This window comes from Panthera uncia, chromosome A2 (assembly GCF_023721935.1).
Source record: "Panthera uncia isolate 11264 chromosome A2, Puncia_PCG_1.0, whole genome shotgun sequence".
Taxonomy (NCBI): Eukaryota; Metazoa; Chordata; class Mammalia; order Carnivora; family Felidae; genus Panthera; species Panthera uncia.
This window is the reverse complement of record NC_064816.1, coordinates 122,448,074-122,473,401: the sequence shown is the minus strand read 5'-3', so window position 1 is coordinate 122,473,401 and position 25,328 is coordinate 122,448,074. Positions and strand designations below refer to the sequence as shown.

At 38.5% G+C, this 25,328-nt stretch overlaps 1 protein-coding gene across 7 annotated transcripts in view; it reads left to right on the top strand.

Moving 5' to 3' along the window:
* The window catches only part of ELMO1 (engulfment and cell motility 1), a 533,507-nt gene that overhangs the window by 169,121 nt on the left and 339,058 nt on the right, over positions 1–25,328 (top strand). For all 7 annotated transcript variants that reach the window (XM_049642952.1, XM_049642948.1, XM_049642946.1 and 4 more), the window contains 3 exons: positions 5,853–5,888; positions 17,564–17,663; positions 24,572–24,723. In XM_049642952.1, coding sequence (XP_049498909.1) covers positions 5,878–5,888; positions 17,564–17,663; positions 24,572–24,723 — 263 coding nt within the window. In that variant the 5' untranslated portion in view covers positions 5,853–5,877. The remainder of the gene's footprint in view (positions 1–5,852; positions 5,889–17,563; positions 17,664–24,571; positions 24,724–25,328) is intronic.

Genomic DNA, 25,328 nt, shown 5'->3' with positions numbered 1-25,328 from the left:
TCCTCATTTATACTTTACCACTCATGTAGAAACATGTCCATTTCTAACACCCTGGCCAAAACTGGGCTGGGGTTCCCTTAGGGATTCTAGCTTTCCTAAGAAAAATAGTAGTGAGATAGCGGAGGGGTTCTCACTAATCTGGGGAATTTATAAGCGCTTTTTGTTTTTTTGGTTCAAGTCATTTCTCCAAAATTTGGCGGGATTAGGAACAGTGGAAAGAGTCCCATAGTTATTTTAGAGATATGTAAAACTCTTAGGTAATTGTCATAAAAATAAACAATGTGAATTGTATAATTATTAGTCCCCTTCCCAATCTGTCATACATATGACACAGATGTATGTATAGCTCTGTGTGTTTTCACTTATAAGAGATTTGTTGTCATCATTCATTAACAGACAGACGGTTTCATATGAAACTTTCATTAGTCACACCATTTTCTCCTGGCCAGAGTAAGAGCTGTAGCCATTCCTTAGGAGATGTGAAAATTGATGTATGACTTGAATTAAGCACCTGAATGATGTCTTGGCTCTGATATTGCCTACCACCCACAGTTGACAATGGATTTACAGATTTTATTCATTTGGCAAAGTGTGTATTATTTGAGTGCTGAATATTTATGACACCAGGTTAGGCAAATGGGAAGAGGTGTTCTGGGGGCGAGGGGGTGGGGAGTATGTGTGACCTTTTTTTGATGTTTTGTCTTCACACAAAACATGACTTTGTTTTTTGAAAGTAACTTTGTTAACCTCCATGGACATAGATTATCAGCTCTAACATATACTCTTGTTTCTAAGAATTCGATGTCCCTTATAAACCTTGGCTGTTCTGGAAGGTCCAAGCCAGGCCAGATTGTCAGTGACTCAGTGACTGGAAGCTAAGCACAGGTCGCAGAGTGCATGCCCTGCACTTCACCTTAGACATGAGGCCCAGGGAGGAGCAAGCAGCTCCCAGGACCACAGAGAAAATGCTCTGTGTGCTCTGTAGGCCCCAGCTGTGAAGGCTGCCCAGTCTCCCCACATCCTTCTGCCTGATTTCTTGGAGCCTGCACTCAGCAGAGCTCAGGGAGTTCCAACTGGAACAGCCCTCCTGGGGCCCTGCCAGAGATTTACATCACAATCAGAGGGGTCAATCATCTTGTGCTTTGTCAGCCATTGTGTGGCAGAAAGTTCCTTAAACTGGATCTTCCCCCTTCCAACTGCTCTAAGTTTGTCTCTGGGTCTTTGTCCAATTGTGCAGTCATAGACCAGCAGACTCTAAGTCAGGGGTGGGTGATGGTCTGGTGAGGCCAAAGAAAAGATCCGGAGAGAGTGATCGATCGAGGCGCACAGGTTTATTGGGGGAACTTACAAATAAGGAGATCAGAAGCAGTCAACTGGAGAAAGAGTCTGCTGCTGGGATCTGCGTGCCGCAAGCTTTGATAGCGCAGCAATGTAGCTCAACACCTCTCTGCAACCTTTCCCTCCTTGCGCAGCCAGTGTTCCAAGGGGATCAAGGCCTGCCCATCTGGACACTCTCTGTTACGAAGAAGACACTCTGGGTTGGGCACCCCCAGGAGCCCCTGACCTTAAAGGCTGAACAACACATTCTTCCACACGTTCTGTTTGATGGGAATATAGAGGGAGGTGGGACTCTACATTCTCCAGAGAGTGACTAACAGGGACATTCGGGTGTACTTGCACAAACTAGCTATCCAGCATCCCTCTGGAAATGGAAATGAGAAGGGGTCACGCAGCCTGTTTTAAAGAAGAGATTATCTTCTTCTAGGAAACAGAATGCCATACCTTGAGCTCAGGTGAGAGGCCTCTGGCTACTCTGAAACAGCAGCCTTTCTAGAACCATTTCTTTCTGGTCATGTTTCTTCCTTTCCTTCCTTCCTTCCTTCCTTCCTTCCTTTCTTTCCTTCTTTCTTTCTTTAATTTTTTTGGAGTGAGAGAGTGCATGTAAGCTGGGGAGGGGCAGAGGGAGAGGGAGAGAGAATCTTAAGCAGGCTCCACACCCAGTGTGGAGCCCAACGTGGGGCTCAATGCAGGGCTCAGTCTCACGACTGAGATTATGACCGGAACCAAAATCAAGAGTTAAATGCTTAACTGACTGAGTGACCCACGTGCCCCTTGGGCATGTTTATTTTTAAAATGACTATATTGAGAAAGAGAGAAAGAAAGAGAGGAGAGAACCTCAGCCAGAGACATCAACAATGAAAAGTTAGCCTTCTCTTTATGCTTAATCTGAATCAAAAGTGAGGAGGCTGAGAAGAAACACCGGTCAGGGAGAACCGTCCACGGCCAGAGTCTGCTATAGCAGGGGGAACACATATAAAAACCTAGAGGTGTTCAGGCACTAGGCCAGAAAGCTATCTTGAAAAGTTGTACTGGTAGGTTTATGTATTATACACACACACACACACACACACGCACACAGATACACACCCCACATACACGTTTATTTTGAACCAGTGCTGTTAAAAATAAACTGAGGCATATGAAAATTTTTAAGAATTTATTTGACCAAAAATCAATTGGAAGCTGTCAGTGCCAAACTGGAAGTGGTTAGGTTTCTGCTGCACCTGTGGCAGGGGGAAGACTTTTATAGAGAAGAGGTGGAAGGAAAGCACCTATTTGACTGGCTGCAGCTTAAAGCCTCATTGGGTGTTCCTGATTGGTTGTTCTTAGATACCGGTTTTTTGTTTTTTCTTTTTATTTGTGTGTGTGTGTGTGTGTGTGTGTGACCCTGCAGCATTTACAGGCTTAGATTTTGGTGTGCTTCTAGAGGCTTCTGGCCTTATGGCCACCTCAGTTAATGGCCTCCTTGTTTAGTTAACTGAAGGGTCCCCTACTAAATGGAAGAGTTGCAAGATCAAGTTTGAACATTTGTGTCTGTTGTGTCCTTTAATACAGATATCTAACTCCAGGTAGCGCCTTGCACCAACTTTCCTCTTGTTTCCTAATCTTTTTCCTTATGGAATAATCCCTTTTTAAAAAATTTTTTAAATGTTTATTTATTTTTAAGTGTTTATTTATTTAAATATTTATTTTTGAGAAAATAAATAAATGTTTATTTATTTTAAATGTTTATTTATTTTTGAGTTTTTTAAAAATGTTTATTTATTTTTAAATATTTATTTTTGAGAGAGAGAGACAGAGCGTGAGTGGGGGAGGGGCAGAGAGAGCTGGGAAGACACAGAATCCGAAGCAGCCTTCCGGCTCTGAGCTGTCAGCACAGAGCCTGATGCATGGCTTGAACCCACGAACCATTAGATCATGACCTGAGCCAAATTCAGGTGCTTAACCAACTGAGCTACCCAGGCGCCCACCTCCCCCACCCACCATGGAACTATTCTTCAGTGGTTCCCTTTCTCTCATGATTTTGGCACCTTTTGAGATTATATATCAGCCACTTTTAGAATATCCTTCAGTTTGGGTTTGTTAAAAGGTAATTCATTAAAGGTGCTTTTAAGAAAAAGATAAAAGCATGGCTCTCATACAGATATAAAAATGAACATATGTTAAGACATTTTACTCATGTGACATGAGGGAATGAGGCAGATGCTCTAACAGTTTCAAAGGAAAAGTCAAAAGGGCACCGATTTATATGGAGCAAAGGGTTGGTGAAATGAATTGCAAATGGAGACAACCTGGATTTCCGCCTGCAAGGAGGAAGTCCATTAGAGCACTGCATGACAGGACAAAGTATATATATTCATCAGTTACCTACAACTTAGAGACAACAGGGCTGGAATCTGCTAATTCAGAAGAGTTTGCAACGGACACTGTACAGTTTTCCATTGGAACAATTTTTTTTTCTACATGTTTATCCTGTATTGTTTTCCTGTTATAAACCCATATGATACGTCTTTGTCTGGAATATTAGAGATGTTTGTGTGTGGTTTTGTTTTTTTTCATTGCAACCTATTGATGGCACATGATGTCTTTTTGTCTTGTTACTCATGTTCACTTTGACTTAAGGCCCTTATAATAGTGCCTTCCAGATGTCTCTACTGTAACAGTTTTTTGTTTGTTTTTTGTTTTTTGTTTTTTTTTTCTTTTGGGTAGTTACACCACAGAAAATGGGAAACAGTGTAAATCAGGTTGGTATGTTTTCCCCCAGAGATTTGGTTCTGCAACAATACCAGCACACCAGTCTTTCAACCAACACGGACTCATTCAGTCCTGTTTAATTCAGGAAGCTATAATCTGTCACTATTATTATTTATTTTGGTGCTTGGTTTGTCCCAGATTTGGCTGTCCTTCTGACCTGTCCTGTCCTTCCCATTATTTTTTGAGCATTCATTACTTTCTGGTGCAGTGACGTGTTCCAGGGTTATCTAGATCTTTCCTTGTCTCAGTCCCATCAGGAGTCTTTTTTTTTTTTTAATTTTTTTAACATTTATTCATTTTTTGATATAGAGAGACAGAGTGTGAGCAGGGGAGGGGCAGAGAGAGAGGAAGACGCAGAATCTGAAGCAGGCTCTAGGCTCTGAACTGACAGCATGGAGCCCGACGTGGGGCTACAACTCACGGACCGTGAGATCATGACCTAAGCTGAAGTCGGATGCTCAACCGACTGAGCCACCCAGGCGCCCCAAGGAGTCATTTTTACAAGGAGCTCAGTTCCTTTTAGTGGACAGTAGTGTCCTAGGTCTGCCCGCCTGTGACCACCTACTACTTTCACTCTTCCCACTGGCTTTTTGAAGGAGGAGGGTGGGAAGGAAGCTAATTTTTTTTTAAGACAGATAAAGGAAAGGGATGGGAGGAAGAAGAAGAAGATGGCTGTATACATTTTTACCCCCACCCCTGACCCCCAGTTTTACCAGAGACTAGATCTGATCTCCTTGTGGTCAGTTAGGTTTCTCAAGTGGTTACATTTTATGTGGATGAAAATGAAACTTAACTTCATCTGAAGAGCCAAATCATTCATCAACCACTTACTAAGTATCTGCTCTGCATGTGCCTGACATTATAGTAGTGAGTCACAGTGTCAAGCCCCTGCCTTCAGAAAGCTGGAAAGACAGTGAGGTGCCCTACCAAAGTCATACAGCTGGTGTTTCTCAGTGAGTGCAGATGTGAGTCCCACCTTCAGTCTGGTCATGTGGGGGAAATCGGAGGTCAGGGAGGCTTCCCAGAGGAGCCGAGAATCTGGTGAATTTGGAGTAGAACTTAGCTAGTTGGACACGTTGGTTAGAGGGAAAGGGTATTCCAAACAGGGAAGAACATACCTAGAGCCAGAGATATTTGGCAGACTGGAGGGATGGGACGTGGTTTGAGAGGACGAACATCACTTGTTTCCTTATCTTCTTGACCCCAGGTTTTTAAGAAGCATGATTGCCCTTTCTTGCAGACAAGATTTGTCTATTGCACACTTTTTTGCAGGCTGCCATCACAGAGTTCCATCTGTTGTCCAAAACTATTGGAGTCTATTATGATGTCTTTTTTTCAAAGAAGCAATCTTTTCTCAAGAAAAGGGAAAATAGAATTAGTGGGCATTTTCCCAAAGAAAGATAATTATTTCTTCATTGTTCGGCATATACTTAAGAACTGGTCTAGTTTTGGGCTCTACTTTTTTTCATCAAACGTTCACCCATTTTGATCCAAATGAAATGTTCTTATTGCCTTTATTCAAGTAAATGCAATAGGTTGGTTGCAGTAGTTTAATCTCTGCCTTTTGGTTGTTTCTTATCATTAGAGAATACCAATTTGGTACTTTGAATAATGTTTTGCAATAAATAAAGTCTTGTACATCATGGCAGTTAAATCTTCCCTATGTCTAATCCTGAGCTCTCTTCAAGATATATTCTTTGTGTAAAAATTATTGCTTTCAAACATACTCCTCACATGGTTGTTTTCAAATTTTGCAGACGATACCAGAAATTGCAGAAGATCATGAAGCCTTGGTAAGAATTTATGATCAATTAATACAGATGATGTAACACTTCCTTCTTCTTTGCATAATTAAACCCTGTCCTCTGACTGATTGTATAACTATGCATCTAGATAGTTTAAGTAAGTGATTTTTTATTCTTTGTTTCATGTTCTTATTAACAGGTTTTTCAAAAATTTATTTCCCATTTTTTTGCTTTGTGGTAGAAAGGATATTTTATGTTTGTGGCCACAAAATGATTACATCAGAATTGCTATCCTTCTCCTAGAGCAAGGCTAGGCATAATTTTATGTACTACTTTAAACAAAAACTTCCTTTTTTGTGGCCTATGTGATGTTCAAAGTCAAAAGTCTTTGATTTTCTTCAATGACTTACTATGAAAAAGATACACATTAAAAAAAACATTCCGGATTGAAGTATGGAATGAAAATTATTTACTTTGAGTCTCAGAAAGTAGTCATCTGTCAAGTGAATTGCATGTTAATTGTGTATGGAAATCTCAGAACTTCTTTCTTAGAGTTCCCCCCCCCCCCCCGTCACTGCCTTTCTTATCCATTAAACAGGGTGAATCCAAATGGGGCCTAGCAAACTCTCTACAGTAGGCAGAACAAATTTCCACTTCACCAAGTTGTTAAGCAGATAATTTCAATTTGAGAAGCAAGACTGAACAGTATCTGAAAATGTGTACCTTATTTTTTAAGCCCTCAGAGAAAATTCTGACCACTTCAGTGTTCAATACTGGTCTCAAGTCATTCATCTTCCCCTACCCTTCCCACATAGAAAAAAGCGTATATTCTCTTCAGTTATTAAATTCTAATGAAGCAAAAGGTACTACTGAGATTTGAGGGTAAATTTTTTTAAACGTTATTTTGAGATATATGTTTGCGATAGTGGAAACACTTAATGGTAATGGAAGCAGAAGCCATCTTTCATGAGAGTTTGTTCTGGGCACTGTCTCAATGTTTACATTCATTACTTTTACACACTCATATCTGACACATAAGACCAGTATAATGAGAATTATTGCCTTGATGCAGAGGTTAAAATCAGGTAATGGAGCTGGGATCAAACCAAGTTTTTCTTTAACAACCTCATGCAACTTGCTAATGTAGAGGAAGTTGGGGGCTCTGAAGCCAAAATAATTTCTTAAAGTTTATTTGCCAATAGTTTTAATCACTTGGTATGTAGGGATGCTGGAAGTGGGATTACACATTAACCATGATTTTCATTTATCAAATGTAGACAAAATCAGTGCTCAGGGCCCTCGTTCTGGTAATGGTGGAATGTCTTAATTAGACTTAATACAGATAAAAATGGTTAAATCTGGACAAAGTAGTATGAACAAAAACACCTAAAAGCAACTACTTGAAGGAACTGGATAACCCCCCAAAGTAGACAGAAAGAGGGTGGTCAGTTCTTGAAAGAACATAATGGGTCTCAGATGAGATTTGTGTGTTTGTAGCTTTTGCCTGAGGGTACCCGCTCATCCAGTTAGCACGGGGCAGCAGGCAGCCTTAGTCTTGGTAAGTTACTGAGAGGATATAGTTTGGGGGCTGGCAGAGCAGCTAGATTATTAGGGGCAATCTGTGAAAGAAGAGAAGCTCAGAGGGTAGGAGACCTCATTTCTACAGGTTCATATAGATCCACCTATAAAATCTGCCCAAATCAGAAGCATGAATGTACATGTGTGAGTGTGTATGTGTGTGAGAACCCCAAAGGACCTGGTAAAAACATCTACTGGGAGTGGAGAGAATTGAGAAGAGATTTAAACTGCTGCTGTTTGCAGAATTTGGAGTTTGATTCTAGCTAGGTTAATTTCTGCTCTAACAAAACAGTCTCAGAAAAACAGAACTGGATTTTGAGACTTGACAATCTTTTATTCCCAGTGTTCAGAATATAACAAAAATTACTAGGGGCGCCTGGGTGGCTCAGTTGGTTAAGCATCTGACTTTGGCTCAGGTCATGATCTTGTTTGTGGTTTGTGAGTTCGAGCTCCACATCAGGCTCTATGCTGATAGCTCGGAGCCTGAAGCCAGCTTCCGATTCTGTGTCTCCCTCTCTCTCTGCCCCTCCCCCACTTGTGCTCTGTTTCTCTCTGTCTCTCAAAAATGAATAAATGTAAAAAAATAAAATAAAAAAATTACTAGATAAATGAACAAGAAAAGATGACCTATTCTTAAGAACAAAATAAAGCAGATAGTAGAAACTGACCCTGAGATGACCCAGGTGTTGGAATTAGCTAATGGAGACTTTTTAAAATGTTATTTATTTTTGACAGAGAGAGAGAGAGAGAGAGAGAGAGAGAGAGAGAGAGAGAGAAGGAGGGAGGGAGGGAGGGAGGGGCAAAGAGAGAGCGAGACATATATTATAAAGCAGGCTCCAGGCTCTGAGCTGTCAGCACAGAGCCTGAAGCGAGGCTTGAACTCACGAACCGTGAGATCATGACCTGAACCAAAGTGGGAGGCTTACCTGATTGAGCCACCCAAGTGCTCTGCTAATGGAGATTTTTAAAGCAATGCTTATAAACATATTAGAAGATGAAAGTATTAGTATAATGAGTGCACAGATGAGGAGTCTTAGCAGAGAAATGGAAACCATAAAAAATAACCAAGTGGAAATTATAGAACTGAAAAGTATAATACTTAAAATGAAAAATTCACTCTATGGGAGTTGAAAATGGAAGAAGAGACAATAACCTTGAAGATGAATCATTACAAATCACCCAATCCGAAGAATAGGTAAAATAAATAGCAATTGACCTGTGAAATAGAAATAATTGGTCTAAAATACATCTAATTGTGGTATCAGAAAGAGAGGAAAGAGAGAATGAGACCAGAAAAATATTTGAGGAAATAATGACAGTTTCAAAATTTGTTGAAAAATATATTTATAAAGCTAGGAAGCTCAGTGATCCTAACTGGAATAAATAGAAAACTATACCTGGAAACATCATAGTCAAACTTCTGAAATTTAAAGATAAAAAGGATACCTTAAAGGCAGCCAGAGAAAAACAACTTACTACATTAAGAGAGTAAGAATAAGAATGAGAGCTGATTTCTCATTAGAAATAGTGGAGGCCAGAGAGCAATATTTTAGAAGTGTAAAAAAAACAAAAAACAAAAAACAAAAAAACCCCCACACAAACCAAACCAAAAACAAAGAAAACCCCACAAAAAACAAAAAACTTGTCAAACCAGAATTCTTATCTAGTAAAACTATCTTCTGAAAATGAAAGTGAAATAGAAACACTTTTAGATAAAGGAAAACTAAGATAGTTCATCATCAGCAGGCATACACTACAGGAAATATGGAGGAAGTTCTCCAGCCCGAAGGGACATGCATTAGATAGAAATTGGGCTCTACAGGAAGGAGTGAGCAACACTGGAAATTACAGATATGTGGGTAACTAGAAAAGACAAAATACAGTTTTGTCTTTAAAATTTCTCATATTTATTTACATTTGTAAAAATGTTTATTTATTTTTGAGAGAGAGAGAGAGAAGCAGAGAGAAAAAGACACAAGATCTGAAGCAGGCTTCAGGCTCCGAGCTGTCAGCACAGAGCCCGACACGGGGCTGGAAGTCAGGAACCGTGAGATCGTGACCTGAGACAAAGTCTGATGCTTAATCGACTGATCCACCCAGGTGGCCCTCATATTTCTTTAAAAGGCATATGGCCATACAAAGCTAAAAGAAGTATAACTCAAAATCCAATAGAGGAATTAAAAGGGACTATAAAAAATATTTGCAGAAAAGAAGGTAAGGAAAGAGAAACAAAACAAAACACAGCTGAGACAAACAGAAAACAGATGATAAATTGATTGGCCTACACCTAATCATATCAATAATTAAATTAAATTTAAATGGACTAATCACTGCAATTAAAATATTTCAGATCATATTTGAAAAAGCATGACCCAGCTATGTGCCATTTATAAGAAATGTATTATAAATACAAAGGTGCATGTAGTTCAAAACTTGAAAATACATACATGTATATGTGAATAATAATAAATTTTTTTTTACATTTATTTATTTTTGAGAGACATTGGGACAGAGCGCGAGTGGGGGAGGGGCAGAGAGAGAAGGAGACACAGAATCTGAGGCAGGCTCCAGGCTCTGAGCAAGCATTCAGCACAGAGCCCAACACGGGGCTCGAACCCACAAACTGTGAGATCATGACCTGAGTTGAACGCTTAACTGATTGAGTCACCCAGGTGCCCCAAATGCGAATAATAATAAAACTTAGTTGTTTTATCAATAGCAGACAAAATAACAATTCAAGACAATATTTTGTCAGAGATAAAAATAATTCATAATAAAACATGGTTGCGTTATTAGGAATACATAAAAGTGTTAAATGTTTATGTACCTAATATAAGATTTCAAAATACATGAAGCAAAAAGTGACAGCTAAAGGGAAAAATAGACAAATCCGTGGGGCACCTGGGTGGTCCCCCAGCTAAGTCGGTTGAGCATGCGATTTCAGCTCAGGTCATGATCTCATAGTCCATGAGTTCGAGGCTCGTGTTGGGCTCTGTGCTGACAGCTCAGAGCCTGGGGCCTGCTTCGGATTCTGTGTCTCCCTCTCTCTCTGCCCCTCCCCCACTGGTGCTCTGTCTTTCTTTGTCTCTCAAAAATTAAAAAAAAAAAAAGACAAATCCTTAACAATAGCTGGAGATTTTAACACTGTCTTCTCATTGATAGGAAAACTGGCAAAATCAGTAAGGGTAGACAAGATTCGACCAACGTTGTAAAATATCTTGGGTCACCATTTATATAGAGAGCATCACATTCAACAATAGCAGAATACATATTCTTTTCAGTGTATGTGTAATGTTCACCAAACAGACCATATACTATGCTGTAAAAAGTCTCAAGAATTTTCAAATGATTGAAATTATACAGATTACATTCTTTGGCCACAAGGAAATTGTATTTTAAATCAGGAACAATAAATTTGCGGAAAAGCCTCAGATGTTTGGAAATTAAAAGACATACTTCTTTAATACCCAGGAGTCAAGGAATGCACCCAGGTGAAATTGCAGTATATTTTTAACTGAATGATAATAAAATATAATATAGCAAAACAAAATTTGTGGATGCAGCTAAAACAGTGTGTAGAGGGGAATTATATCCTTAAGTGCTTATGTTGGAAAAGAAGAATGGTCAAGAAAAATCAGTGATCTAAGTTTCTACCTTAAAAAGGTAGAATAAATAAGTGTGAATTACAAAAGTGGGAGGAGGGAATGAAAGGAGTAACTATCCGTGAAATAGAAAACACACAAATAATAGAGAAAATTGAAACTAGAACAGATTATTTGAAAATATTTAGTAGGAAAAAAGAAGAGAAAAATCCAATTGTCAATACTAGGAATAAAAGAGGGAATATCACTACAGAATACACTGAAAATTAAAGGGAAATAAAAGAATGTTATGAATAACTTTATGCCAATAAATTTTAATCTTTAGATACCAAATGTGCCAGCTAATGAGACTAATGAACACTGGTGCAAAAATCCCCGGCAGCATATTAACAAATATAATCAAATGATATATAAAAAGGATAATACATTGTGGCCAGTGAAAGTTTATCCCAGAAATCACTCAATGTTTGAAAAGCAGTCACTGTGATTCAGTGTTTAGTAAAACAAAGGAGAGGGCTTAAAGAGAAAAATGATCTTAATAGATACAGAAAATAATTCATAGATACAGCAAAAGCACTTCATAAAATCCAGCATCCATTCATAAAAATTCTTAGCAATCTAGGAATAGAGAGAACTTCCTCAACCTGATAATGAGCATCTACTAAAAAACAAACAAACAAAAAAACACATCATACTTAATGTTGGCATACTGAATTCCTTCCAACTTCTGCCCTTTTAAAGATTGGGAATAAAGCAAATGTGTTTGCTTTTTGCACTTCTGTTACATTGTGTTGGAGTTTTTAGCTATAGCAATAAATCGAAAGAAATAAAAGACATAATAATCATAAAGGAAGAAGTAAAACCATAGAAGACATGATTATCTGTGTAGAAAATTGTAAATCTATAAAGAAAGTCTTAGATCTCATAATTGAATTTAGCAAGGTTTCAGGATACAGCATCAGTGTATAAAAGTGATGTATAGGTATGCATTAATAGCCAAATGAAATTTTGAAAATTTCTATTTACAAAGTGGCAAAAATTATAAAATTTTTAGGAATACATTTAACAAGAGACATGTAGCATCTCTTCACTGACAAATACATGACTGAAAGAAATTGAAGGCCTAAATAAGTAGAGAATATACCGTTTCTTGGAAGACACACACATTGTCTTCAGTGCAATATTCAGTGCAGTAATATTCAGTGCAATATTATTTTTTAAAAAGAAATTGCAAACCAATCTTAAAACTTAAAGGAAATGTTTAGGACCTAGAGTAGCCAAAACAGTTTCGAAAAAACAACAAAGATGAACCAAGTTGGAGGATTTCATTAACTGACTTCAAGACTCACTATAAAGTTATTAACACAGTGTGATATTGGTATAAGAGGAAAGATAGATCAAAGAAATAGAATAGATTCCAGAATTGATCCACAGTTAAATTTTTACCAAAGGAGTGAAAAGAACGTTGGCACATTCATGCTATGATCTGAAGGCCAAGGGAATGTCTACAGGGTGATTTATAAATTTATAACCTTTTATGTATATACTTTTTACCACATACAAAAAAAAAAAACATTTGGAGAAATTCAAAGGGCAGGACAGAACTATATTCATTAACTTTGGGAATTAAGTATATATTGAGTATGACTTAACAAAAACTTTAAAAGTGGCCTTTACTTGCATCTCTTCTCCACTTCTGCCTGGCACCCAATCAAAACATTTGGAAGCACTGTTCTTTTATAAATTTAGCAGCTTAAATTGAAATGCTTCAAGATTGGCTGAATTTTGTTGGAATGAAGATGGTCTCTACTGAGTTGATGAGAAACATTTAGTTGAATCATTCCAGCACACATGGTGTGTTGGCTGTGACATAGCTCTCGACCAGCATGTAGTTTGCAGTCGGCTTAATCTGTGGCAGTCAGTACTGCAAAATCTTTAGCTTAGCACTTTATAAAAAACAAATAAACCAAACAAATAAAAGTGCTTCTGCACGTGCCATGTGCTTGCTTTATATTTGTAACCCTTTTAGCCTTGATCTTTTGCACGCGGCATTGATTTCAGAGCCTTGGCTCCTGCCCTCTCTCCTTGGAGCGTAAGTCAGTCCTCTAGGAGTGAGACTAAACATCTATGTCAGGGTTCAATAAGGGCTTTTATACCTGCATCATTTGAAATTAGGTGATTGAGTTCCTTGATTTGGAATGTAATAAAATTTTAGGATGGCCATCTTCTCCTTGCAACTGAGGGTTTGAGGTTGAATTTTAAAAAAATTCTCCTTCAAAAAAAAAAATCCTCCCTCATGGAAACCTAGTATGCCATCCAGCGACCAGTCGTAATGAATTATATTTATGTTATATATGCACTATATATATGCTATATTATATTTGCATGTGTATATATATTTTTATATTGTAATACATAACATGTATAAATATATCTAATCACATACATATGTTATATAGAATATATTAAATAGAATATATATGTTCTGTTCTATAGTATAACCGACTATATATGGTCTAATAAAATATATAGAATATGTTAGATATATAGAATATATAGAATATATTCTATAGATATTCTATATATTTTATATCGATATAAAATATCTATAGATATTCTATATATCTATATAGATATATATCTATAGATTTTATATCGATATAAAATATCTATAGAATATCTATAGAAACTACAAAGCACATAAAGAGGGAGAAAGAGAGCGAGAGCGAGAGCGAGAGCGAGAGAGAGAGAGAGAGAATCTCAGGCAGGTTCCATGCTCAGATTTTTATATCTATATAAAATATATAGAATATCTATAGAATATATAGAATATGTTAAAATATATGATGTGTATAAATAAAATGTTATTAGATAATATTTCTACAAAATATGAATATCAATAATATAACATGTATATAAAGTGTTATTAGATGGACCAAGGGAGCGATCCCTGCCATGGACACCTTGGTGTGTGATATGAAAGAAGCTTCTCTCACTTACCAACCGTTCACACTAATGGAAACTACAAAGCACATAAAGGCCTATCGCAGTGGCAGAAATGGTGCTCCACCTCCTTAACAACCATGGAGATTAAAATCCTGGCCCCAAAAGCAGATTGGAGATTTGAAAACCAAATGATACACTTTCTCTCCGTCTTTTCTCTCAAGTCCTTGCAGCCTGTCTGAGAAGTCTGTGGGCAGAGTTCTAGAGCATTGGAGGAAGCAGGACAATCCTAGATGTTACTCAGGCCACTTGGATTATGGGCCCATTGAGCAGGGGACAGAGTCATTTTTCCTTCAGATAATTAGAGAGCATAAATATAATTTATTTCTTGTTTCTAAGGCAGTTAAGGAAGACTAATACTATCTCTATTCTCAGCCTCAACTAGCTCCAGGGAATATAAAGACAAGTTTGATTCCAAGAGTGTGTGCTTTCCTTTGTCACTGCCTGTCCCACTGCTCGTGCTGTTAGTGACAACAGTGAGGCAGTGTTTTGCCTGTATGGAGGCCATGGGTGCCGTTCTCCAATGTCGTGTATATGGGGGACTTTGAGCCGTTGAGATCTTTTAACATGCCAGGCATAAGCAAATGGCAACTATTACATGTTTGTTTTCTGCTCTTTTAAGTAAAAAGGAAAATAAATTAGCAAATAGTGTTTACTTATAATGATATGGTAAAATAATACATTAGCTAATATTGTTTACTAATATTATACATTATTATGTAATAATGTTTTCACAGTAATACTGATACCAACATACTCTATTAATAAATCTTGCTAATTGTTTTTATACCTGGCTCTCTTATTTTCCTGATGCAATTTACTTTTTTTTTTTTTTTTAATTTCACTCAAGCTAATGTCTGGATTTTGTCATTCATTGTCTGTAGAATGAGTCATTTCTGGAATTCTTTTTTAAAATTTGACCTTTCTTGCTCCTCTTTTTAACACGTTTTTCATCCTTCTACTTTTTTTTTTTTTTTTTTTTTTTTGTTTTTTTCCTTCAAGTAAGTTTGAGTTTTCTGGTTTGGGACTTATTTTGGGGGGCACACCATGTAAGGGGCCCCTGTAAGATTAGTATTGCCAATCTGTGAGTCAGAGAAGCCTTTGAAAAAAAGTATTTCTGGCCTGCATGGGTTGGCTTTCCTTGCGTTCCACCCCCCCCCCCCCCCCCCCCCCCCCCCCCCCCCCCAACCCTGGCTCCAAGGACAGAGAATATTTGAAGGCAAACATTTGAAGATCATGGGCTTTGCTTATCTTTCTAGAAGATCACTTTTGCATAATGATCATAGCTAACACTCACATGTTGCTGTATATATACACCACACCCAAGCTTAAAGTGTGGTAGCTTGTTCTATTTCCCCAAAAATCCTGAGTGATCACCACCACCACCACCACCACTGATTTTTTTTTAATAAAGAGTGTGCATGAGCAGAGAGGGGGGAAGAGGGAGAAAGAGAGCGAGAGCGAGAGCGAGAGAGAGAGAGAGAGAGAGAGAGAGAATCTCAGGCAGGTTCCATGCTCAGTCCAGAGCCCAACATGGGGCTTGATCTTATGAACCATGAGATCATGACCTGAGCTGAAATCAAGAGTTGGATGCTTAACCGACTGAGCCACCTAGATGCCCCACCACCATCATTTTTAATAAATGAGGAAACTGAGGCACAGAATGTATCAGTAGCTTGCCCACTTAGAATTGGAGGGGAAAACTGCTATCTGACTCCTGAATCTGCACACATAATCATTTTTATCTATTTTTATCTGTTGCATCTCATCATCTCTGATCTCTGGGAGCTTTGGATCATGGTCTTCTGAGAGCCGTTGCCTCTTCTGTAGGTTTCTTTCTTGCATCACAGCTTGGAAAGTGATGCAGAATTCCCAAGGCCATTACTGAGGCTGGGCTGAGAGAACTGGGAAGAAGGGAAATTATGAAGCCATTTTACTTTTTTTTTTAACGTTTATTTATTTCTGAGACAGAGAGAGACAGACATGAGTGGGGGAGGGGCAGAGAGAGAGGGAGACACAGAATCAGAAGCAGGCTCCAGGCTCTGAGCTGTCAGCACAGAGCCTGAAGTGGGGCTCGAAATCACAAACCGTGAGATCATGACCTGAGCCAAAGTCGGTTGCTCAACCGACTGAGCCACCCAGGCGCCCCATATGAAGCCGTTTTAAAAGAAACATCAGCCTCAGGCACCTGGGTGACCCAGTTGGTTAGGCATCCGACTCTTGGTTGCAGCTCAGGTCATGATCTTCTAGTTTGTGGGTTGAAGCCCCGCACTGGGCTCTGCGCTGACATTGTGGAACCTGGTTGGGATTCTCTCTCTTCCTTTCTCTCTGCCTCTCCCCTGCTTGCTCTCTCTGTCTATCAAAATAAATAAATACGTAAATAAATAAATAAATAAATAAACAAACAAACAAACAAAAAAGAAACACGAGCCTGTTTTCTATACTATTAACTGAGAATAGATGGGAAAATTCAATCTAAACATTCTATGAGACTTTGTAGTGTAGCAATTGTATATATGAGTTTACAGATTCAAATTCTGAACTATATTTTTTAAAAATCAAGCACATGAATCTGTGAGGTTGCATAGTATGCAGAAATCCTGATGGGCATAATTCAATGTACTTGAAGACAGTACTTATCTTGACAGTTAACGTTTATTATGATGATGATTTACAGTAGAGGTGAGTTTCTGTAAAATATTCTGAGTGTCTGTTGAGTGTGGTTTTGAACGCATTAGAAACTAGGATATTGTCTGATAAGGGTCATGGGTGGAACTGTTTGTCTCATCTCTGTTTTGATTTCTAACTCAAACATTAGACCCTTCCTATAGCCTTCCAAATCACAGCAAGTCTACAGCAAACAGTCATTATTTCTACAGATATTCTATAAAGACTATTAACAAAATGCTGTCCAGGGTAACAGAAATGAATATGCTTACTTACATATATATTTGTACCTATGTGTTTGTGTGTGTGTCTGCACTGACACACACTCTCTCACACACACACACACACACACCACTCAAATCCTGTGCAAAGTGCTAATACTCTTAATAGAATTATTTCTAATTATTAGATACCGTGAATAATGAAAGAAGCACATTGCCCTCTCTTGGTTACTCTAACTTTCATTTGCTGAAAAGCTTTTCTTTAAGTTATCATTTACTGAATGCTTATATACTACACATGTGATTAAGTGCTCTACAAGCAGCCCTGTGATTAAATAGGTATCACTATTCAGTTTTTCAGCTAAGACAGAGGCTCAGAGAGATTTGTGAACTGCCCAGTATGACATAGTTCACCAGAGTGAGAATCTGTGAGAGCCCAGGTCTGTCCCACTGAGGCCCTGGCTTATTCCATAAAACCCACCTTCCTCCTTTCCGTAGACTCACATTTTTTAAGAAGTTTCCTGAGGCCTAGCTGTGTATCTCAATGATCTTTTATAATTCTTCTGTATCCACTTATGTAAAGCTTTCTCACTTCTGTGTCTGTGCTTCTGCTCAGCTCTCCATCTCCATTAATCTTCTCTGTGTTTTCCAGCTTTGGAGACATGCTGTCCTTCACCCTGACAGCCTTTGTTGAGCTGATGGACCATGGAATAGTATCCTGGGATACGTTTTCAGTGGCGTTTATTAAGAAGGTAATGCAGATTGTTTTTTCAGGGCTTAAATTACTTTCATAGATATTTTGCTCTGCTTTGAGGATATGTTATAATTGTTTCTTATAGTTATTTGTGTAAAAGATAGATGTGGTTGTTGAAAATATTATGCATGTGGGGGTCTGGGCACCTAACTTCTATGTGAAGATGACATTGTCTCCCCACCAGGATCAAAAGGGTGTGTATGTGAGAACCCACAGTCAAGGGAAATCAAGGAATCACGTTGTTTACACTATAGACGCAGTCCCTTAGGAGTCCCTGGACAGGATTCAGTTATTCTCAAGACCTAAGTAGAGTTTTTTCTATCCTTCTTCAACCTTCTCTGCCCTCAATCAGGTATTCAGGGAAGGGGAAAGAGGGAAAGCATATTGATTTCCTGCATACCTGGATTTGAAGCAGGGATATAAGAGAAGGAGGTGTGCTTGGGTCCATGCTTCTTAAGTCAAGCTCACTTGTAATCATGGTGCAGTAAATGTCTCTGGGATTGATTTCTCCTTCTTTAGGAGGAAAGTAATGAAGGGATGGGCAAGGTGGACTTGGTGTGGGAACAGAGGGCAGAAGAGCCCCCGCCGTTCCCTGAAGGGAAGGGGGGTGCTGTTCCCTTATAAATTTACTTTATAAGTATAGATTTCTGGGAAGGGTTATGTAAAATAAAGAATTTCAGAGAATCTGTGCAAAAGCTGGAAAGTCAAAGCAAAATCCAGAAGAGTCACTTGAATTTTTTAAACCTTGTTATTTTAATCCATGTTGAAATCATGGTAGACTTACAGAAAAATCGCAAAAAACAGTACAGAATGTTCCCAAATGCCCTTCATGCAGCTTCCCCTAGGTTAACATTTTGCATAATGAGGGTACAGTTACCGAACTAGGAAATTAACAGTGGTACTATTACCATTATTTGATTTCACCATTTCTTCTACTAATGTCCTTTATCTGTCTAAGGGCCTGACCTAGGATCCCACATTGCACTTAGCTGTCATGTCTCCTTAGAGTCTTCTGATCTGACAGTTCCTCAGTTTTTCCTGGTCTTTCATGACAGAAAGTTTTGAAGACTACTGGTCAGTTATTTTGTAGAGTGTCCCTTATTTTGGATTTGTTTGGTATTTGATGGTTAAATTAAGGTTACGCACTTTTGGCAGGAATGCCAGAGAAGTAGTGTCATACCTTTCTCACTCGGCACATTGTATCGGGGTACATGATGTCGACATGTGTTATTAATGGTGGTGTTGACCTTGGTTACATGGTTGAGGTGGTATCTGCTGGGTCCACTCACCGTGAAGTTCTTTCCCTTTTGAAGTTAATCAGTATCTTCTGGGAGATACTGCCTTGAATCAAAGGGCACAGAAAAGCCCCTAGATTGTCAAATGAGGGTGTTGGAATTGGGTGCCCCAGAGATCGAATGCTTACATGATACATATTTATTTCAGACAAGAGCTGATTGGGAACCAGGGCCTTCTCAACAGACCTCTGAATTCTCTTCCCTTATGTAAGGGCATAAAGCCAAAGGAGATGATTAATGGGAACTACTAGAAGAGGAAGCCTCAGTCAGTGGTACGAATTGCTAAAAAGAAAAGAAACGATTGTAGATGAGAAAGCCAAGGAAACGTAAGCAGTGAATGATGAATGTGAAGAACAAATTGCTGTGTTCTGTCTTTCTAGGATAAAAGTTCTAGAGAAGTAAGTTCAAATCTGAAGATACTGGGTTTTGTGGATTTTTCATACTTAACAAAAATGTTAACTCATACTGGATTATGGCAGGCCTTTCTCTCCTACATCCAAATTGCCTTGCTTGTCTGTTGTTAGAGCCTCTTTTGCTCTAAAAACAGTGCTGTTCTGAATGCAAATTCCTTGAGGTTGTATTGTGCTTTCATCCACATTATCTCTTTTGATCTCCAGAAATCCTTTCCAGAACAGAGCAGACTGTCTTGCTATTACTGGTCAGGAGGGGAGGATACAATGGCTTGGGGAGGTTAAGTGATGTCATAGGGAGTGGAGTGTCACTGGTCCTATGGTTAAGGGCTTCTTCCCCTCATGCTATACACCTGTGCTTTCAAATGGTGGGAAAAATAGCTTCTGAAGATTGGTTGAACCAGTATCGCCTCTGTTCAGCCCTCCCCAACCTCACTGGTAAGAAGTTAAGTGATTTCTTCTGCTCTCCATTCTCCTTGGATCTTGTGTTTGTCCCTGTGCAAACACTTACCCCATTTTTGTGAATTCTTTGTTTTTTTTTTTACTGGCTCCCAGTAGACCATGAGTCTTAGGAGGCTGGAACCACAGCTTTCTGCATGACTTTATCCTCAGGGCCTGGCACAGAGGAAGACCGTAATACCTTTGTGTGAAATGAATGAATGAAACTTGTTTTGGAAGAATTTTTTTAAAACTCTAGAACTTGAAGAAAAGAAGGAGTATAGTAACACCGTATTTAACTCTATTTCAAGTAAAATTTCAGTTGTGAATGGACAGGGATTTGAAAACTTTTTCGTTAAATGACGTGAGAAGTGGTTAGAGAGAATAACAATAATTTAATATTCTAATTACGTAAGAAAATGGTTTTCATTCATTGAAATTAAATTAAAAAGTCTAAGGAAGCAAAGACTAGCGGTCTTGGCAGTTTAAATAAAAAATTAAATATTTTCTCAAAAGGCAATACATTTAATGGATTTCACATTCTCATTCCTTGCCATTCTCTTTCCTTTGCATTGCTACTTAGATCTCAGTCCCTTATGAGAATCTGAAAAATGGCCATCACAAAATGACTTTATAATTGATAGTTTTTGTAAGGTTAACTTTTTTTATTCATTAGCTGGATCAAATTCAGCACTTTCACAACCCAGGAATTGTATGCAGGCAACTGTCTTTTAAATGGAGCTTTATCTCAACAAAACTCATCTAGGAAATGCCCTGACAAAAGATGTTTATCTCTGTGGTCCAGACTTGGCTTCCTATTAATGCCAAATTCATACCACTTTGGAGAAATATTTTTTCCCTGCCAGCCCGTCTTCTTCTTTACTATCTGTTTTCTTATGTGTGGATGGAGATTCTCGTTTACAAACTTTGTCTGCAATAAATAACATCATTTCATAAACATTTTGAAAGGTAGAATCCCTTGATGACAAAATGTAATGTTGCTTTTTAAAGAGTTGGCTACTTAGGGAGAGGGTAGGAAGTTGTGGAGAAGAAAGAAAGGGAAGAAAAACAAAACAAAAAACTAGAACTTTCTATCATACCCTTTGGTTTTCCCCTAGCCAAGTATAACATCAGTGCCTTTTCTCAGAAGGGGCGTTTCATACAAATGCTCTTACAGCCTTAGCTCTGCAGGAGGGCCTGGTTCACCCTACATAGTTTTCAGCACCTGGACAGACATCCAGCCAATTCAGTTTAGAGACTCAGTAATTTTTACCTCTTAAAAGACTAGAGAGATTCATGGGCCTGTGCCCAGATAATTTAAAATATGGCAATGGAACTGCAGGCTCTCTGTGGTTCTTTTCAGTTTTGACAGCATGGAAGAATTTTAAGATCTCGCCCTAAGTTATTCTAAGAAGTGTTTATGTGATTTTAATAGTTTATATCTTTGATGCATGCACTGTGATGCCCCTTAGCTTTTTAGAAGCCACACAAATACTCCTCCGTATTATTTAGGTAACATTTAAAAATGAATGCAAGCATGTGGAGGTAGTATATATAATTATTGCTAACTCTTCTTACCTCTTCTTTCTTACAGTACAGACCTACTTTCACACAGCCGTGCTTTGGCTTAGGGCTGGCTCACCTGTGTGGGCCAAAAGTACAGTAATGGAGCCAGAAGTAATCTAAAGGCAAAGAAAGTCATTGTTTCTTTGGGGGTGGGCAAGAGAAATTAAAAATTTAACCAGAAAATCTTTACTGTTCCGTAACTATACTAAGATCTATAGTTATTTAAAATAGACATAGAGAATAATGCTTGTATTTTGACGAATTTGTACATGCCCTAATAAGGAGCCTGTCTACAGTCATTATGTTTGTTCAGTCAGCCCTGATGCCTTGGTTATTGGTACTTATTAGATGGAAAGATTGGGTCATTTAAATGTCTGGTTAGAACCACTGACAGATAAAGGCAAAAGGTGGCAGTTAGTTTAAAAAAGCCACTAGTATTTTAGTACTACAAAATACTAGTACAAGTATTTTCACGTTCTCAAGCCACAGACTTGTACATAGACTTCTAACGATCTGCATGCCTGCTGTCTGCGAGGCAGGACTCAGCTAAGTGTGTTACACAGAATGCTCCTTTTGTAAGCTGCATTAGGATTGCTGAAATGATAGGTTCCATATCTCACAAAAGAGGTGAAGTATAGAAAAGATTAGTTTTTAAGAATATTTTGATGAAAGTAAGGGGTTAGTTTTATGGGAGAGAAATTGATAGAAATGGCAAAGGGAAATGGAATATGTATATGTAATTCAAATATGCCTGAATTAGAGCAGAGAACACAAACTCTTGTACAACATTTGAGCAAGCCCCCTGGGACCATGACGGTCAATAATTTGTAGGAAACTTTAAAAGAAGGTATAGTTTGTATCAGAAAATATTGAGAGTTCTGGTTGGATATTTTGAGAAAGGAAATGTTACCAAAAGGATATTTATGGAAGTAGAGGATAAATGTGTATTAGAGGGGAATCTTGAACATAAAGGAAAGTGAAGATGCAGTCTTAGTAATCCAAGAATGAGTTGGCCCCTGGGCCGATGTTGTGCATGTACAACTGAATGCGTATCAAAGGGGAGACATCGCAAAATGTGTTCGTAGCGATAGAAAATAACGGACTGGAGTTATAATCACTAATGATTATGGCAAACTTGGAAAAAGGTGATAATTGAGAAAGGAGGATTAAGAAGACAATGAGATTGGTTTTCACACCTTTTAATTTAGGCTTTGTTGGAATATCTACTTGGAGTCATACTTTTGGATGCCAAGAATAAGCAATTAATGTACTTCATAGTAAATGCCTTTTTATTTTTCTGTCTTTGCTAGACTATAAGGTCCTCGAAATTAAAAAATCATGTGGGTTTTGCTCATTTACCTATTTCCAGATCTTAGGACAGTGTAAGCCTCTTTTATGGCACAAAATCCATACTAGTACTTGAATAAGTGAGAAGAGTGTGTGGAAGCTACAAGGTAGGGAGGCAGGTATTGACAGTAGGCTCTCAGGTGGAAGCTTCTCCAGGAAGTCTTAAAGGTACATCCAAATTTACTAAATGGGGGAAGAAAAGGAGCACGGAAGGCGGAGAGATAGTGCTGAGAAAAATCGGAAGTACTGTCAACAAATTTATTTGTGAGTTCTTCAGCGTTTTTTTTTTTTAATTGAGTACCAGGAATTATGCTGGGATAATGGAAAATGGTTGAGGTGGTGTTGGTGAAGAAGTCAAGGAATTGACATTCTGTTTAGAGGAGGTCTAAGTGAAGTATTAAACCGTGGGCTCAGGATGAGGGTAATTGGATTTTTGTCAGAAAAAGATGGCCTTAGCTTGGTAGATTGGACAGAGTGGAGCAGACTGTGAGGATTAAGGCAAAGGCTTGCCAGGGACAGTAAACACATTGGAGAAGTTTATTAGCCATGAAAGGAGCTGAAGCAGTCTTTTGAGAATCTTAAAATTTTCATACTCTTCCTGTGCTTTATGCTATAAAATAATAGCTTTCTGGAATATAAAGCCATAATATTACCATACTATACTTCTTCATGTCATCTATTTGCCACCCCTGAGATCCAGATGTATCTGGGGCCAGAGAGGGTACTGGTATCTGTATCCACTACCCTTACTTCCACCAGGGAGTCATTAGCTAGAAACAGTGGAGACGGTAACTGTGGTTGCCATGGGCACCTTTGCGTTTAATCTTGTACAAGGATGGAGAGGGGATGAGGAGAAGGGGTCAATGGGACAGTAGAAAGGAAGAAATTAGTCCCAATGGGGGGAAGCAGCAAGTGTCGATTTGTCATGGAACCAAATTATTTAGCTTTTAAGAAAGTAGTCATTATGTTGATATAATAACAGCCTTTTAGTGTGAGTTGTCAACAGATAGGAATAACTTTTAATGAGACCTCTAAAATAAAACCTTTATGGTACCCATGTGTTTGGGTTACTGTGATCCATTATTCTAACCCTTATTTTACTTCCCTCTTACATTGTGATTTATTGTGTTTGAGGCCTTAGTGATTCATTCCTTAGGGAATATATTTTAGTGCTTAAGCTATTATTTTAACTTTTAGCACTGCTCATTTAAATGTTCTCCTGTTTGCTAAATTTGAGATGAAAGGAATGTATTTTAACCATAAGAAATTGGAAGAATGGGGGAAAGAGTGTTTCATTGTTGAATAATGAGGAGCATAGCCAGTGCCTAAGAAGTTGCCAGTTGGATTGTGTTGACAAGTGTGATTTGTGTGAATCCCTTAAGAATATAACCAGGGTCATAATATGAACATAAAAATCATGAATCGTGTGGGGGAAGGAGTAGCCTGGGAATGGAAGGAAATGGCTATTAGTATATGTTGAAATTACTGTCTCAAAGAAACACAGGAGTCCTCACAATATATGTGTTGAAATCATCTGCCTCTGAAAGCTAAAACCCAGAAGAAAAATCCCAGAAAAAACAGAAAATAATTCTTTGAAGCTGTCTCCTTTTTAAAGTTGCTTATTATTGAATTATAGAAATAAGATATAAATATTGCTTTGTAATATGTAATATGAGCAATCATCGCTGACTTGATGTGTTCCTTACTATCCTGCTATAATTCTAGATACTTTTCATCCTCTGTGTCTGGTGTTTCTTAAGTGAGCTCCTAATTTCCTTAGTTTGCTCCCTTCTGGATTTCTATGCTCTGTTTACCTCAAGTAGTCAATTGTGTCCTTCTTGGATTTTCAGATAGCAAGTTTTGTCAACAAATCGGGCATGGACATCTCAATCCTGCAACGGTCCTTGGCCATTTTGGAGTCAATGGTGCTCAATAGCCATGACCTCTACCAGAAGGTGGCTCAGGAGATCACTATTGGACAACTTATCCCACATCTTCAAGGGTAAGCATACCACTGCCACCCCCTCCATGAGGAGGGGAAATGGTTCTGGTAGACAGCTACCATGGAGCTCTGGGAAACACTTTGGATTGGTTTGATTAAATAGGCAGAAAAGGAATCTTGATTTGACATATAGGCACACCGTGTACCAGACCCATCCCCCATCACACTGAAATGGCACAGTGACTTGCCTGTGGAGTGGAGCGGGGGTGGGGGGGGGGGCATGCCTGTTCCCAGTACCTGGCTCTTCATAGGCAGTCAGTTTTGATGAATGTGATAGATACCGGTAGAATTTTACTTTTAACGAGGCCTAATAGGACAATTTGCTCTCTTGAGTTCTCAACAGTATCTTTCCTTAGTCATTAAAAATAGTGTTTTCTGTGATGAGTATTTTCATAGATAATTGGGAATTTTTAAAGGTAGGCTTCTTTCTTAGGCTCAAGGTGATTACAGTGAGCTTCAGTTTTGTATTTTGTAACGTATGCGTTTTATCTCTAGCGGCTTGAGCTCTAAGATGAGGCCCTGAACAGCCTGTAGGCTTTCCCTTCTCTCTACTCTTAGGTAGTTAGTAAGGTTGCCTCTGAGAAGCACCCCACCTGTGCAATGCT